General features: G+C 39.1%; 1 protein-coding gene across 1 annotated transcript in view; it reads right to left on the bottom strand.

Annotated features, from left to right (window-relative positions):
- MYO5C (myosin VC) overlaps nt 1-18,273 on the bottom strand; it is a 128,104-nt gene that overhangs the window by 17,292 nt on the left and 92,539 nt on the right. Inside the window, exons 24-31 of the mRNA XM_075857991.1 lie at nt 16,834-16,897; nt 16,410-16,590; nt 9,672-9,765; nt 4,911-4,974; nt 4,562-4,642; nt 3,585-3,765; nt 2,236-2,329; nt 404-467 (exon numbers count right to left, since the gene is read on the bottom strand). Of these exons, the coding sequence (XP_075714106.1) occupies nt 404-467; nt 2,236-2,329; nt 3,585-3,765; nt 4,562-4,642; nt 4,911-4,974; nt 9,672-9,765; nt 16,410-16,590; nt 16,834-16,897 (823 nt within the window). The remainder of the gene's footprint in view (nt 1-403; nt 468-2,235; nt 2,330-3,584; nt 3,766-4,561; nt 4,643-4,910; nt 4,975-9,671; nt 9,766-16,409; nt 16,591-16,833; nt 16,898-18,273) is intronic.

The following is an 18,273-nucleotide window of genomic DNA, read 5'->3' as shown; positions in this document are numbered from 1 at the left end:
AGAATTGTATCTGACAAGTTTATAAAAAATCAGCTGCATTAAAATCTGCATCTGCTTTCGCAACAAAATGAAACATTCGCACCTAACAATGCATCAAAAAGCTCAATAATAAGTGCAGATTGTATCTGCGTAATTATCTGCGGTTTCGAAGCGGATTTTCTGCATCAAATTACGCAAAATCTGCATGTAGCCTAAAGGTTTATTCTGCCTGTGATTGTGTCGCATCAGTACTGTATTCACTTGTAAGGTCTGCAGATGATTACTACTGTAGGAATATTTTTCCATTATGCGATATTCTGCTGGCATCCAACACGCCAAGTAGGAAACTCGTTGTCAAAAATTTTAATTCCAGCATTAAGAGCATAAGGAGTACATATGTGTTATATTGTTTCTAATGACTTACTTCTGTGATACGTCTTCTTCCTCAAGGTGGTGATATTTGTGGTTGGATACTTTTTCTTCTTTGTCTGCAATGTTCAGTGTTGTTATTCAGCATATATGTGAAAAAAACAGTAAAGAAAAATAATAGCGTCATCATGGATTTAACTCCTTAACGCCCGCCCACTGTCTTTTGACGGCAGGCGGTGCAGGTGCTTGGTCTACAGTGACTTCTTTTGGCGTCGCTGTAGAAGAGTCTGATGAGGGCTCATCCTCTAAGCAGGAGATGTAACTTACAGCTACTGAACTTAGAGCAGCTTGACCCTTTGATCGCCGCGGTCCGTGTTCACAGCATGATCAAAGGGGACTGCCCTTTTTGATTGCATCACCGGCAACCCGGGGATGCGATCAAAGACTGGAGAATCCGTCTGCATTCAGACCTGAGGACCTAGAAAGGACCCCAGGGCTGTCTGCTCACTATACCAGCTGTTAGGGCACACTATGTGCTGCCCTTACAGCAGCCTGTGTCAAAAGTGACACAGGAAATATAATGCTAACACATTATAAGTAAAAGAAAAGAGTTCTAAATAAAGTTATCCCTTAATGGGATTTAAAAAAATATGTAAGAAAAAAAGAAAAAAAAGGAAAAAAATGTCCCAAAAAAGTCATTATTTTGCATAAAATAAATTGTATTGCCCATACATTACATAAAAACAAAAAACTTACACATATTAGCTATCTACAGGACTGTAATAACCTGAAGAATTAATGTAACACGTTATTTAGCATGAAACGCGAATGGGGTAAAAAATAAACCAAAAAAAAGAAATGGCAAAAATTGCTTGTTCCTATATTCATGACGTAAAAATAAATTATATAACTTACACAGTGATTTTTTTCTACCCCCAAACCAAGTAGAAAAAAAAACAATTCTCACGCATAAAACAAGGCCTCATATAGCCATGTCAATGAAAAAATAAAAAAGTTATGGCTGCTAAACTGAAACATTTTCTGGACATTAAGGCCTTTTCAGGCCCGGTCATTAAGGGGTTAAACATCACACGTTTTCTGCCAATGTAAACATTCATTTAAAACACCCAAAAAATTCTTGCTTTATATATGTACCGTTCAGCCATAACACTAAAACCACCTGCCTAATATTGTGCAGGTCCTCATGGTGCTGCCAAAACAGCTCTGTCTCCTCAAGGAATGGACTCCACAAGACCTCTGACGTTGTCCTGTGATTAGCCCCAAGGAGCGACGATCATTAATGTATAGGAAGGAACGATCAGGGAGATGTTCTGCCGACTAGCGACCGTTTTTTGGCCGCATAAAAAATTTGATCAGTTGATTAACGATGGCTCTAGGTGGGACCCGAACTTCTCCCACCTTTATGGCATATGTTGTGGCCAAAAATGTGTGAGTAGGGAGTACCTCTTAAAATATTGACTTGGTACTTAATCCTTTACATAGTTTACAAAATTCAGTCCTAATGTTTTCTCACCTGCACTCTATATAAAGGGTGTAGGAGGAGGTCCAGAAATGCTATTTGAGGCCACCTCTCACATGCAGCCCTGTTCTTTATCATACAACTGCACAATATCAGAAGCACCCGGATGCCAGCAGAGAGGTGTTCGGCAGTTTGTATCTTTCCAACTTACTTTGAACAACCCAAAGTAAGTAAAATGATAGTGTTCAGCAGTAAATACACCAGCTAAATGTCAATTTTTATTTGTGAACAGTATTATCTTTAAATTATTTGATTTTGCAATGAATCTTATCAAACATTTACTTATAAGATGCGTAACAAAATGTATCAGGATTGATGTCATATTAGAAAACAGTGTTTTACATTACCTGGCATTTTCATATTTTGCTCATAAAGACAACCTTGAAGATCCATGTTTTGTTTCTCAAGATCAGAAATCTTAGTACTGAGAGATGTTATTATCTTGAAAATAAGAAAAACAAAAGGTCAATAGTTATGTCAGCATTTCCATGAACATTATTAAGCTATATTCTATATATGATACTGAAAAAGGTAATTTTTTACTTACTCTTACCAGATATTGAAGAGACAGGGTTTTCTTTTGCACATCAGTATATCTATCTATCTATCTATATATATATATATATATATATATTTAGCTATATATATATATATATACATATATATATATATATATATATATATATATATATATATATATATATATACAGCATATGCTTTTGTGTAAGAGGCATGTTAACTTAACTCCGGTAGAAATGAATAGAGACTGCTCCATTCATTCCTCATTGAAATGCGTCGGTCAGCGGCCGCCTCACCAGGCAGTACGGGAGTGAGAGACCCCCGTTCTAAAGATAGGTGCGTATCCCAGAGGTGAGACCCGCATCTAGCAGACATTTTTGGCATAACCCATGGATATGCCTTTAATGTCTATGATGGGAATAACCTGGAACTTGTCCTGGTTTTGGCTAGAAAAAAAAAAAACCTGCAAAAAGTGCAAGAAAATTGCATTGTGAACACAGTCTAACACACATACAATCTCCTGCTGTGTCTGTGGCCTGTCTTCAAAATGTTCCTGCTATTTTAGTCAACATCCTTTTCACCTTCTAGACTGTATGGTTTTTTTCGGTTCTTTAACAACTACTGCTTTCTGCAACTTTCATTGCAACCAGTTAGTCAACAATTTCTCACAACAAACTTGTTCCATTTCTTCAATGGAAATTACGGTTTTCAAAATGTTAGAATAGCAGATGTAGAGTATACTGAAATTTATGGTGCATGGTGCCAACCCTTTACACTTCACATTTCACATCTAAAAAATACTTGCTGCCATTCAAACTGCAAAATGACGACTAATTGCAAAAACCTTCTTATAAAACAACTGCAAAAATGTCAAGCTAAATCCGTCACTAAATCACTGCACTTCACAGAAGACTCCACCTTTCCATACCTAGCAAATCTAGAAGAACCATGAAACATAGGTGATTTAATAGTGACACTTTATGTTTTTTTGCTTCTTCCGGTAAGATTTATACCTTACGAAAATGAATTCACCAAATCGTTTGTAATGTAAATATGCAGACTTTCAAACCTCTATACAAAGACATGAGCTGTCTAACTAAAACGAAGCCATAGTTATTGTATGTCATCAGACGACCACACACAGAAAATATCCGTCAGGTAGTTATTAACTTCAGACCTTATTCTCAGAAGTCAACCTTGTAATCTCTTGTCTCAGGACGTCATTTGTTTCTCTTTCTTCCTTCAGTGATCTTTGGATATTTTTGATGTCATCACTGAAATGATTTACTTTGAAATTTAGTAGTTCAAGTTCTTTTTCATAAGCTTCCTTCTGGGTCTGAAAGTGGGTTTCTAGTATTCTATAAAATAACAAAAACACAACAATGTATACAGGCAAAATGACTGTGTATATACAGTTACTGAGTTATATCACTCCTTATGTTAACTCCAATATTCTATAAAATAATTTATATAGCAATGCTGAGTATTTGCTATGTGATCCAATAAATAGATGATAGTTTTAAAATGTATTGTTCATTGTACTAAACATTGAAAGCGAACTTTGCAATACATTGTATTTACCAATTTATTAAATCCCCTATGGAGAAGCCAAGTCCATTAATCTCTGTATAAGCGGTTCGTCCAAAGAGTGAGCTGTATACATAGAGATTAAAGTATAAGGCTTGGTGGTAGCGAAGGAAGATAATGTGTAAAATACTCCAGATTCCCTAATGAATATATTTTCAGCCAAGCTATTTGCTAAGCAGCTAGAATACATTCAGGCCTTTGCTTAGCAGAAGATTCTGCACTAAAAAGTTGACATCATCCTGAGCTCATATTGACCTCCACCTTAGCTGTTGGGAGAGAATGACTGCTGCAGGTCATCTCTGCTGGACTATGGATTTTCAGGTCTGGAAGAGATTTATGAGGGGGATCAGAAAGAACTTTGAGTCTATGGTCTTTGCTACCTCAGAGGTGGTTGACATTATTCATGTTTGGTTTAAAAAAAGAATCCTAGCCACTTAGAAGAAGAGTTGCCTGCGCGCAGAGTACGAATAGTAATGTGTAACGGCACATATAACAGTGATGGCCTGTAAAATAGTACAATCAAGTAAGACCATAGTAACCAGAGAGGTCTTGTCCGAGATATCCTACCTAGTTGCTTTTTTCAAGCCTTCATATGCAAACCAAAGTTCTCCATCTTCATTTATATTCCCCAAATCTTCTTGAGCAAGTCTAGAAAGAGTCAGTATGAACAGAAATACACACATCACCATCTACACATTTAAAGAAAGCTCAAGCTAAACTTTACTAGAAAATAATAACTGCAAACGTTATTGAAATAACACTTCATGACAGTAAATTGATTTTATACATATAAAGCTTTAAATAATAATAATAATAATAATAATAATATACAATTCTCCTATTGATAAACCTAAAATGCTTGGTTTTGAAGTAATAGAGCACCATCGTAATACGTATTTTGTTGGATTTTTGATACCTGTTTTTAACATCTTCAACCTCAAAACTGTCCAAAAGCTGTTTGGCCATTTCAGACATCTTCTCTGTAACAAAACACAATTAAAAGACAATGTAACGTGTAAAGAAGTAAATGTAAGAATACAGCACACATGACCACCTCAAACACAACTCTCTAGAAAAATGTAATTACTGTCTCTCCTTTTCCTATTTCTCAAACTATCAAAATGTTTCTGCAGATATACGCTACATTGGCAGGAAACACTGGTGGTAAGTTGGGACTAGAGTCATGTTGGTCTACAAGTCACTGCATCCAAATCCCTTTGAACGCGTTTACCTATATCAAGACCAGATCACACAATTTATACCTAAAACCTGAACTTGCATCCAACATGTTTTGTTCAGATCAGGAAACGCAATTAGATGAAATGGACACAAATATACTGGACATCGTTCCTTAATATAGTGAGAAGGTTCAGCTCTGTGCTAAGTGGTACCGTATCGAGTCAAAGGAACACCCAATGACCAAAAACTGCCCGATTGGTCATAGTTTCTTCATTTTCCCACCAAAAGTCCCACACTGTAAATTGAGCGCTTGATGGCTAGACACAGTCAGCATTATCATAGCCAGCATTAACTGGGTAAGCAATTTGTGCTACAGTAGCTCTCCTATAGGATCGGACCAAAAGGCTAGTCTTTGCTCCCCACGCACATCAATGAGTCTTGGGCGCCCATGACCCTGTTGCCAGTTCACCAGTTGTCCTTCCTTGGACTACTTTTGGTAGGTACTAACCACTGCATACTGGGAACACCCGAGATGCTCTGAATCCAGTTGTCTACCAATAACAATGTGGCCCTTGTCAAAGTCACTGAGATCCCTATGCTTGCCCATTTCCCCAGTTTCCAACACATCAACTTTAAGAAGTGACTGTTCAATTGCTGCCTAATATATAGGGCTGGACTGTGTGAGTTATACCTGGACTTTTGTTACGTGAAACGTTTCTTGCTATTCTAACCTTTGTGTATGCTGATTAGACAAGCTACCGTTGTATTTATTGGATTTCCCTAATTGAAAGAGAAATAAAGCTTCTAAAGTCCTGTTTAAACAAGAAAATTCCCCAAACTGCTACAATATATATATATACACATACACCACAGTACTGTGTAAAAGTTTTAGGCAGTTGTGTAAAAATACTGGAAAGTAAGAATGCTTTCAAAAATAGGTGTTAATAGTTTTTTTTTATTAATTAGCAAAATGCAAAGTGAATGAACAGAAGAGAGATCTAAATCAAATCAATATTTGGTGTGACCACCCTTTGCCTTCAAAACAGCGTAAATTCCTCTAGGCACACTTGCACAAAATCATGGATTTTGTAGGATTATAGTCAGGTGTATGTTTAACCAATTATACGAAACAGGTGATAATGATCATCATTTTCATATGTAGGTTGAAACACAGTCATTAACTGTAACAGAAACAGATGTGTAGGAGGCTTAAAGGCTATGTAAACCTTTGAAAGTGAATTATAATTTTTTTTTATAAAAGGCCCTGTTCACACTGAGTTTTTTGCCGCCAAAATTGCCTCCTATTGTTTTCAATGGGAGGTGGAGGCGTTTTTTTCACCCGAGCAGAAAAAACGCTCGCGGGAAAAAGCGACATGCCCTATCTTGAGGCGTTTTAAATTAAAATCAATGGGAGATGGCAAAAATGCCGCGAAAGGCCGACGTGTTTTTGGACGCATTCTTTTACCCGGTATTTTCCTTTGCCTGTTGGAAAAATAGGTTAAAAATGTGTACAAAAAAATGTGTCAAAAAACGTGTAAAAAAATGCCTGTGGTGCAAAACCACTTAAAAATAAATCGGAGTTGATTTTTCTGCCTGCAAAAAACTGTGTGAACTTAGCTAAAATGTCAGTCAGTTTGGTTCAACTTTCAAATTCGTTTCTATTAAAAACCATTTTGACTTTTTGAGATACAGCTGCTCTTTATACGGAGAAACTATATAGTTCGCTGAAACCTGTACCCATAAGGTCTGCAGACTAATAGGTTCAGTGTCAGTGGGTCCTGCGTGTCTTATGAACTTAGATGTGATGGATCACAGGCTGCAGCACTCACATGGAATGAAACGTCATCCCAGAAGGCCGTACTGCAGGACGGAAGAAGGGATGCATCGCAACGGCTATGTAAATATGAAACTTTTTTTTTTGTGCAGTTTACATTCTACAATTTTCAGACGGAATTCCATGCAGCGCCCAGGGGGCATACGCTGTGTGTTTTTCCGCAGCGTATCTGCCCTAAACATAGCCCTAAAGTGGTAAGCATGTTGTGTACATCAAATGGAACAAACCTATAAAAATCCATTTTAATTCAATGTTGTATTGAAACAAAAGAGGAAAAACACATTTATACATACATACACACACACACATATATATATATATATATATATATATATATATATATCCACATTCAGAGTAACAGGGGTGTCTCAGCTCCTATGCATTGCTTGAAATGATAATATTAGTAAATAACAATACTAAAACAAGTAGAAATAATAATAACTAGTCTACAATAAAAAAGAAGGGCCTCAAATTAATAAAAAAAATGTGAAGAGTGAAAAATAACTAGACACAATAGGGACAACCATAAGCTCTGCTATAAAGGAGATGTACTTTAAGGGGTTAATATGATTGAGCTGTACTTCATAAAGTTCATCAATGTAACAAAAATGTTATCTACAAAATCCTAACAAGCAACAACAGTATCTTTAAAATGTATTTGTGATCCTTTTTAAGGCAAGTCTTGAAAAGAAAATAAGGAGCCTGGGAGCCAATTCTCATTAACATTTGCTACTGTTGCCTAAAATTCTGGATTGTTTTCTAATGATGTGTATGGCAGTAAAAAAAAAACAAAAAAAACAACAATCTGATTGGCTCCTAGATTTGTGTAACTGTTTCTCCATCCCTGCCTTAACCCCTTAAAGGATATGTACACCTTTGAGGGCATTTAAAAAAAATAAAAAAATAATTAGATTAGTCAGTGTGTTTCGTGTAACTTTGTAATTAGTCTTTATTAAAAAAAAATCCTTTTACTTTTGGAGATACAGCTTTCTCTATAAAGCTACCCTGTATAGAGCATTCAGAACAGCTGTACCTCCAAAAGTAAAAGGATTTTTTTTTAATAAAGACTAATTACAAAGTTACACTAAACACACTGACTAATCTAATTATTGAAGAAAAAAAATGCCCAAAGGTTTGAAATAGCCTTTAATCACAGGCCTCAAGAGGCCTTAATGACCAGCTACAGTTTTTTGTTTTTTCTGCTCTGCCTTTCAGCAGCCATAACTTTTTTTAATTTTTCATTGACTTGGCTATATGCAGCCTTATTTTGTGCAGGAGAAATTGTATTTTTTTTCTGCATGGTTTAAGGGTAGCAAAAATTTACTGTGTAAATTATATAATTCATTTTTGTGGCATGAATATAGGAAGAAGGGATTTTCGGCATTGTTTTTTGTTTATATTTTATCCCGTTCATGTTTTACGCTAAATAACCTGTTAAATTAACTCTTCAGGTTATTAATGTCGTGTAGATTTATTATGTGTAGTTTTTTTGTTTTTATGGAATGTATGGGCAATAAAATATATTTTATGCTAAATAATAGCATGCTTATAGAACAACCGGGGCTGACTGCAGAGGGTTTCCCCAGTCTCCGATCGAATCACCAGATTTCTGGTGACATGATCGAAGAGAGAAGTCCCCTTTTATCATGTCACTGTCATGGACCGCAGCGATCAAAGGGTTAAACAGTGGGGGCAAAGTTTTGCCTACTTAGAGCATGAGGGCTTACTGGAGCACTCAGAAGCCTTTTCTACAGTGACCCCAAAAGACGTCATTGTAGACTGCGGACCTGCACCACCCACCGTCAAAAGAAAGCGTGCGGTTGTCAAGGGGTTAAAGGGGATTGCACATGAAAACATTTATCATCTAGCAACAGGATAGGCAATATAGGTATAATTGCTGGGAGACCTACTGCTGGGAGGGTTCCATGTCTCCCGTTTGAATGGAGTGGCGGTCACGCGTGTGCCCTACTACTCCATTCAAAGTCTATGGGACTGATAGAGATAGCTGAGCGATGTACTTTGCTATCTCCGTCACTCCACATAGACATTGAATTGAGCAGTAGTGTGCATGTGTGACCGCCGTTCCATTTAAACGGTGGACACGAGACCCTCATTTTTGTGATTGGTGGGGGTCCCAGCGATGATACATTTATCACCTATCCTGTGGATAGCTGATGATTTTTGTGGGCCTACACCTTTAAGGGCACCATATAATTGCTGCGTATTGTATTATAAGTAGTGTTTAGATGCAGTGCAGAGTACAGTTATGTGTACTGGTGATGTACTGGTTCTTTGAATGACCTCCAGTTATACATCTTTGGGGGAAAATGTATCAACGGCTGTACGCCAGTATTATGGTGTTACAAAGTTGCAAATTATGGCACAGGACATATTTGCGCAATAATGTGCGACTTTTTGCCCTGTGACGCCGCCTCTGACACTTTAAAAAATGGGGTGGGGCCACCGAGGCCCAACAAATTAGGTTTAATCTACCCTTGTAGCTTGCATAGATCGCCCTTCCTGGCGCACAGACATGCGCCTCTTAATAAAATATTAATAAATTAGGCGCATCTCTTAAGACAGGCATTTGAAACGTCTGTCTTAATAATTTCCTATCTATATGTTAGACCATACATGTAAAATATGAGAGTGGACATATCTTACCTCGCATTTCACGCTTCTGTAACTGCGCCTGGTTTTCAGACTCCTTTAACTGTGTTTCAAGAACTTCAATTTGACTTTGAAACTCTGGGATTTTCTGTGCAAGAAATGGCAGAAATAATAATTTATTACTTTGGCTTTGACTCATGTAACTACTGCAATCACAAATTTTTGAGTCCTGAATATTATATATGCAAGCAGGAGATGTTTTACGGAGTCCCTTGGCAGATCTGACATTCAGAACTCTGGAAAGCTGGGAGACATCTTGCAGGAATGGCCATATTAGATGTCATTCAGCAGTCCCAGAGACAAATAAAACTAAGAGACATATTTTTTTTACAATGGGGGTATGAGGTATCTGTGATATTATTTACACAGACCAATTCCATATTAAAAGGAAAGTTCACCATAATACACCGTGTTCCAAATTATTATGCACATTGGATTTAAGTGTCATAAACATTTAATTATTAGTTTTTCAATTAAACTCATGGATGGTATTATGTCTTAGGGTATGTTCACACGGCTTATTTACGGACATAATTCGGGCGTTTTACGCCTCGATTTACGTCCGAAAATGCGCCTCGATAGCGTTGGCAAACATCTGCCCATTCATTAGAATGGGTCTTACGATGTTCTGTGCACACGGGCATTTTTTTTACGCCCCGCTGTCAAAAGGCGGGGCGTAAAAAAGACGCCCACGTCAAAGAAGTGCCTGTCACTTCTTCAGACGTAAATGGAGCCGTTAAACCAGCTCCATTTAACGTCCGTAATGGACGCAGCAAACAGCGCCTCAACATGCCATTACGACTGAAATTACGGAGATGTTTTCTCCTGAAAACAGCCCCGTAATTTCAGCCGTTACCGACGCTGCTGTGTGAACATACCCTTAGGGCTCTTTGGATCATTGTAATCAATCTCAGACACCTGTGATAATTAGTTTGCCAGGTGTGCCCAATCAAAGGAAAACTACTTAAGAAGGACGTTCCACATTATTAAGCAGGCCACAGGTTTCAAGCAATATGGGAAAGAAAAAGGATCTCTCTGCTGCCGAAAAGCGTGAAATAGTGCAATACCTTGGACAAGGTATGAAAACATTGGATATTTCAAGAAAACTTAAGCGTGATCATCGTACTGTGAAAAGATTTGTGGCTGATTCAGAGCACAGACGGGTTCGTTCAGAAGAAAGCATAGTGAGGAAGGTTTCTGCCAGACAAATTAATAGGATTAGGAGAGCAGCTGCTAAAATGCCATTGCAAAGCAGCAAACAGGTATTTGAAGCCGCTGGTGCCTCTGGAGTCCCGCGAACCTCAAGGTGTAGGATCCTCCAGAGGTTTGCAAGTGTGCATAAAGCTATTATTCGGCCACCCCTAAACAATGGTCACAAGCGGAAACGGTTGCAGTGGGCTCAGAAATACATGAAGACTAATTTTCAAACCGTGTTGTTTACTGATGAGTGCCGTGCAACCCTGGATGGTCCAGATGGATGGAGTAGTGGATGGTTGGTGAATGGCCAACATGTCCCAACAAGGCTGCGACGTCAGCAAGGAGGTGGCGGAGTCATGTTTTGGGCTGGAGTCATGGGGAGAGAGCTGGTAGGCCCCTTTAGGGTCCTTGACAGTGTGAAAATGACCTCTGCAAAGTACATAGAGTTTATGACTGACCAGAGTTTATGACTACAAAAAGAAGAACCGTGCCTTCCGTAGCAAAATTATCTTCATGCATGACAATGCACCATCTCATGCTGCACAGAATACCTCTGTGTCATTGTATGCTATGGGCATAAAAGGAGAGAAACTCATGGTGTGGCCTCCATGTTCCCCTGACCTCAACCCTATTGAGAACCTTTGGAGCATCCTCAAGCAAAATATCTATGACGGTGGGAGGCAGTTCACATCAAAACAGAAGCTCTGGGAGGCTATTCTAACATCCTGCAAAGATATTCAAGCAGAAACTGTCCAAATACTCACAAATTCAATGGATGCAAGAATTGTGAAGGTGATATCAAAGAAGGGGTCCTATGTTAACATGTAACTTGGCCTGCTAAGTTTTTTTTTGATTGAAAGAGCTTTTGATTTCTGTAAATATGACCTCCTGATGCTGCAAATTCAAAAAATTACCATTTAAGTTCTCTTTACAACCTTTAAAATGTTTTGATCTCTGTTGTGCATAATAATTTGAAACAGTGCATTTTGAGTTTTTTACTTCTAAAAAAAAAATCTGTTATCATTAGATTTGTTCAATAAAATTTGCATTATACTCCAACGGTTGATGGCTTGAAGATTATACTGACTGTCATTTGCATAGACTATTTAGGAAAATCGGCGAAAAATAACATTTGCATAATAATTTGGAATGTGGTGTACAGTTTCTTGTCAGAAATCTGCTATTCAGTGCAACTGAATGAACATGCAAACTCAAATGTCCGAGTCTAAAGATGTAGGGGCATGAGGATTTTTGTTATACCCCTACCATTAACATCTTCGGACATGTCTCAGAAACATCTCAAAATATGTTTTAGGAAAAATCTTCCCTTTAAGTCCTCTAAGTTAATGACCTCATGTAAATTGAAGCTCTCCTCACCCCAAAGGTTCCAAATCTTCCCTTTTTTGTGTCTTATTGTGAGAAGTTGTCTACCTGCCATACTAGTTACCCTATATTTTGTGCCATAATATGGCGCAAAGTATTATTAATTTTGGCACATTTTACGCCTCTTAGCCACACTACTTTCTCTCAATACTTCAAAGCTGTAGGCAGACCTAAATAGTAAGCGAAAGAACCATCGAAGGACCTGCTCACCTTTGATCCATGTTCCTAGAACAACGGAAAGTAAAGAAGATATTGGATTGTTCTGTAGTAGCCTGAGGTAAGGTCTAGTTTTGATTAATTCATATGCATTAAAAAAGTGAGCTTAGACATAGTATGTCTGAGCTCTCTGTTGGATATGAATTAATAAAACTTAGATGATTTTACCTCCGGCGATTACAGAACAATCCAATATTTTCAGACCTAAATAGTGTTTAAAGCAAATAATACATTTGCCACACACCATGCACTCCATTCTGGTGCATTATGATTTATAAATCTCACCTGATATGTGTGAGAAAAGCAGTTATCTGATATGTCATTACCAGTAATATAATACATCATAGCTTTTCATCCGCATACCTGATAAATTGAAGATGACTTTCTAGCGTCTATTTATAACTTTTGGAATGTACCCTGGATCCTGAGAGCACTTCCCTGTGATTTATGACATGTTTAGTTCCTCATAGAGCACAATCACTATCACCCCAGTCTGTTTGAGTGTTTGATCTATTCACTATAGTTCAGTTTATGACTACACTGGCATTTTGTAGCAGGGTACTGCATATGATTTATGCCGATGGGTAGCCCCCCTCCATGTGACTGAAATATCTCTCCCTAAATTGGCCATACACATTAGATAGAAGTAGAATGATGGATGAACAACAGGTAAACAATCGCCTTCGCTGATGCAGCCAAACACATTTTAGCCCATATTGGTAGTTACAGTCGTTCAAACAGGGCATCAATGGTAAATAACACTTATTGAAAGAGGAACAATCTTTCACTTTGGAATGTTCTTCCACAGATCGATCGTTCACGTAACGGCCGACTGCACCATATACACTCAAGTACTAGCGTCTATCGAACAAAAATTTTAAAGACGCCCGACTTCTTTGCAGACAATGACGGTCATTCATCAGTCGGTGAAACCGATCGTTTATTGTTAATATCACCCGACAAACAATAATTTTGGTTAAAATAGTTTTGATCAACTTTTAACTGATGTGTACTGGAAGAGATCTGTTAACCCTTTTAAGACCAAGGCCTTCCAACGTCCGGCTGTGTATAGAAAAATTTCCCTTTTTTGAATGCCACATTCTAAAATTGAATATTTTATTTTATACTTTGGCCAGTGTCTTTTTTGTTTTATATGTGGGGGGAAATGGGCAAAAAATATGCAGGTTTAGCTGGACAAATTTATGTCCCAATATAATCCCCACTAGCAAATACATGTACTTTGCCTCACCTACATCATCGCGATAACGAGATCAAAGGTCACCATTCTTTTCTAGTGCTTCTCCTGCTTTTAGGTGGTATGTGGGATCTGTAAATGGGCGCAATGTACCGTGTATAGACATTTTTATTGTAGGCATAAGAGAATATAGGGGCAAGACTAGGGAGATAAAAACTAATGTCAGGTAATAACTTCTGTGAATTTTATATAACACAGATTCTGTGATATGGGCACAGTATTATATGTGACACAGTATCATATTACACTCCTCAACATTGAAATTGCAACACCAAAAAGGAAAAGTTTTGGAATTGTGGAAATCACAGGATTGATAGACGTGTTAATGATATGCAAATGCTAAAAAAATGGGAAAAAAATATTCCACACATCTTGATTTATTCAGTATCGAGTATGAACACCACGCTCAGAAATACACACACTTACACACCTTGGCATATTATCAATGAGGTTATTAATGGTTGTCTGAGGAATGTTATGCCACGCTGAATGCACTTGGGTACGCATACCATCAAGCTTGGCTGCTGGCAGCTCCCTTTGCAAATTGCCGACCAGTGACGTCCCAGATGTGCTCGATGGGAGATAAGTCCAGAGACGCTGCAGGCTAAAGTAGCACGTTTAGGCCACGCAGGCTGCTCACGGTAGCCGAGCAGCATGCGGCCTGGCGTTGTCAAGTTGAAAAACGGCTTCTGGACACTTTGGAGAAATGGTCATACCACTGGTTCCACTACCAAATTAATGTAACGCCGAGATGTTAGTATACCTGAAATGAAGACTAGAGGGGTCCTGCTACCCTACATTATACCACCCCACACCATAATCCCAGTAGGACTGGTGTGACTTTCCCTTATAAAGGCCTCTTCATGGCATTGCCCACGTGTTCTCCAGATCAATCTCCGGCTTTCATTGCATCCTAGACAAAAGCAGAACTCCTCAATGAAGAGGATAGACCTTCATTCCAACCTCCATTGCCACCTTGCTGTGCATCGAGAGCATTTGAGAGCGGTGGCATGTGGTCAATGGAACACCAGAAGCTGGACATCTGGCTCATAGCCCAATGTCGTGCAAACGCCTGATGGCTTGTGTCGACACTGGTTGCCACCCTAGGCTTGGGATGTGACGTCCAATTTCACTTACAGTACAGAATGGATCACTACACGCCGTTCTTCCAATCAGATGATTCGACTGTGCAGAGGTTCACCTCCACGCACCTCTTGCCGTTATTCCAGTTCGTTGTTGTTCTCCCAACCACCGGGTCACGTAACGTTAAGCAGTGCTGACATCTTGGCCTAGGTGCGTAGCAATGTGCCAAAGTGATAAACCAAGGTCTCTCAATTCAAGGATTCTGTCCCTCTCAGTTTGCGACAAGTGGTGATAACTGGCACGTCGACAAACAGGAGGCATCGCACAATCATCCCACACCACCCGATTTTTGAGGTTTCATGTGGCTAAAAAACTTTGCTTTCAATCTGGTTTTTATGCCTCTCCCACATGCCACAGATTGGAAGTACTTGAAAATTTGATAATTTACAGATCAGTACAGTAGCAACACCTGCTACTTCCTCGACAATTTGCATAACCTTACGGCTTGCCCTTCTTGGAGTTGCAATTTCAATGTTGAGGAGTGTACGGTATATGTAAAATGCGGAGGTGTTAAAAATGTTTTTTTGTTATTTCAATATCTTTTTTTATTTCATTTGTCTTTTTATTTTATTTTTCATTATTTATTTATTTTTATTTTTTTCCTGTGTGTGAAGGAAGCTGGGAATACATGATGTGTTTTATCCCAGCATTCCTCTGTACATAGATCACCAATAATAGTGATCTGATACCTGCTGCCTATTAGAGCATTCATGTCCTCCCAGAATGCTCATTTCCTCCATCAGACTGTTGGAAGTCTGTGATGTCATCAAGCTCCCTGTATTCCAGTCCCATTGCAGAACACAGTGCTCACTTTGAGTGCTGTGTGTAGTGTATTTTGTGACAGAGATCTGATTATTTCAGCTCCCTGTCACTCCAGGTGAATAAGGCTGACCCAGTGTAAGCCTGATCTCTTTAATGCTAAAACACTATGCAGTGCAACCTGTTATTAAAGAGGATCACATCTATTAACGTCGCTGTAACAGGAGGTATATGCTACAGCGACGTAAATAGATTGGCAACGTTAGGGAGTTAATCACAAGAAACAGGGCAGGTGAAGGAGGAGGGGAGCCACCTATAAGACACATCTCACCAAGCCGGAGAATATTACACTGACCATGAGCCAGTGGATAAGGTATATAATCTCTAAGTTCACGTATGCTTTGTGACTTCCGTTCATAAATTATATTTCTGCCTATGCTGCAGGGGGCCTGTGAAATCTGAGATTTAGCCATGTATTCCTGCCACAAATTTTCTAAAAAATTCACGGCGGATTATTTTATGGCAAATTTGTGATGCATACACAGCCAAAGAGTCAAAATAATAGAATTCTTTCTGTCCGCAGCCACCACTAGGAGGAGCTCTCTGTGGCTTATTTTCCTAAGCAGCGAAGTTCCTGCACCTGAGAGATTTATTAGGTTAAATCTTATACTGCTGTACAAATGCAGAATAATGTGCATATCTAGTGAAGGGGATACTTATTCCAGATACTGTAAAGGTCAGTCAGGGCAGATAAAAGTGGGTGACCATAAATTCTTTACCTTTGTCTGGTCAGACAAATGGGCAACTTCTAGTTTCAATCGATCACTGAGTCTTGTTTGTTCTTCTATCTGTAGTATCAGTTGTTTATTCTTTTCTTTCAAGGTCTCAATTTCATCTTTCAGCTGTTTTGTTTGTTTTTCATAGTCCGTTTTATGCATTTCATACTGTTTTTCAAGCCTCCTGCATTAAAGAAACAGTATAAATAAGAGAATGAACTGAGATTATAATATAAAATGACAGTAGAAATACTGTGTAGTGCATGAAATGATAAACCTGCTTTGCTGGCACTTGATTCACTACTAGGTATATACAACAAAAAAAGAGAAATCACTTAAAGAAACAGTATACAGTGCAAAGAGGAGAGGGGTCTCATCTGTGGTATTCATCCATTCATATTTACTATATGAAATGTATTTTACATACGCTCTTTGTTTTTCTTCTTTCTCCAAATCAGAAAATAGCTGATTTGTGAGATCATCCATTTTATCTGCAAGAATAGACAACAATTAGACAAGAAGAAGGCATAGCTGACTAAGGGTGGGCAGATATGTGCTCATAATGATCGCCAATGATTACAGGTTGATCGCCGCTCGTTTAAGGTCCCTTTACACGGACCAATGTAAATTGTAAGGTCGTTCAGTCCCCATACAGTTTACAATATGTCGGCAGCACATCCCCTGTTTACACAGATAGATGTGATGCCGACAATTAGGATTTACAGGCAGCATAAAAAATTTGAATCAGCAGATGAACGAGAATTTGCACGTTCATCAGCTGATCACTGTCCTGTTTACACAGGGCAATGATAGGGAGCAAGAATTCATACAAACGCTGGTTCGCCCGATCATTGGCCTGTGTATATGGGCCTTAACTACCTACACTATATGGACAAATGTATTGCAACGCACCTCTTAATCATTGAACTCAGGTCAATCATTCAGTTCCATTGCCACAGGTGTATAAAATCAAGCACTTAGGCTATGTTCACATCAGCGTCGGGTTCCGTTCGACATTTCCGCCGGAGGAAACGATGAACAGAAAGCCAAACGGAAACCATAGCTTTCGTGTAACGTCCACAGCCGCGGACCATTGTTCTTACCTGCCCCCCGACGACCACGGCCATGGACGAGCGAGTGCCTGGTGGCATCTCCCTCCTGAGAGACGCCGGCACTCAATTCCGCATCGCTGCACTGGTTACCGTAGGGTGTGCGCGCGCTCGCGTCCGGCCTTCAAGGGCCAGTGCACACACATGAGTAAGATCTGTAATTAGCCCATGATCACCCTGGACTATAAAAAGGGCTCTGCCCTTTCACTCATTGCCTTAGCGTTGTGGTGTTTTCCCATGTTAGTCTTTGAAAATGGTCCCTTAGTGTTATCCTGTTTCCGTTGTTCCTGTGCCCTGCTTCCTGTATCCTGTGCTATATCTGTTCCTGTGCCTTAAGCTGTTGGAGTCGTGTTGTGCCACCGGTCACGCCTGCTGATATACACCACGTCTGGTGTCTACAAGTTCATCTGTGCCGAGCCTCCATTACTGTCTGGACTATTAAAGGTGCTATTGTACTAGGACTGTTGTTTGGACAGCTGCTACTCCACTACGGCGTTCCGGCCTAGTGGGTCCACATACCCACGGATCGTGACATTCCGTTTGCATTACCATTGATTTCAATAGTAATGCTTCAGTTGCAATTGGTTTCCATTCCCTAAAGTTTCCATTTTTTTTACGGGAAACAATAACGTTGTCGACTACACTATTGTTTCCGCAAAAAAAAACGGAAACGTTTTCTGTGGCGTGATGAATCACTATTCTCTATCTGGCAGTCTGATGGATGAGTCTGGGTCTGGCAAATGCCAGGAGAACGTTAC

The sequence above is a fragment of the Rhinoderma darwinii genome, chromosome 3 (assembly GCF_050947455.1).
Source record: "Rhinoderma darwinii isolate aRhiDar2 chromosome 3, aRhiDar2.hap1, whole genome shotgun sequence".
NCBI lineage: Eukaryota > Metazoa > Chordata > Amphibia > Anura > Rhinodermatidae > Rhinoderma > Rhinoderma darwinii.
This window is presented reverse-complemented; position numbering and strand designations above follow the sequence as displayed.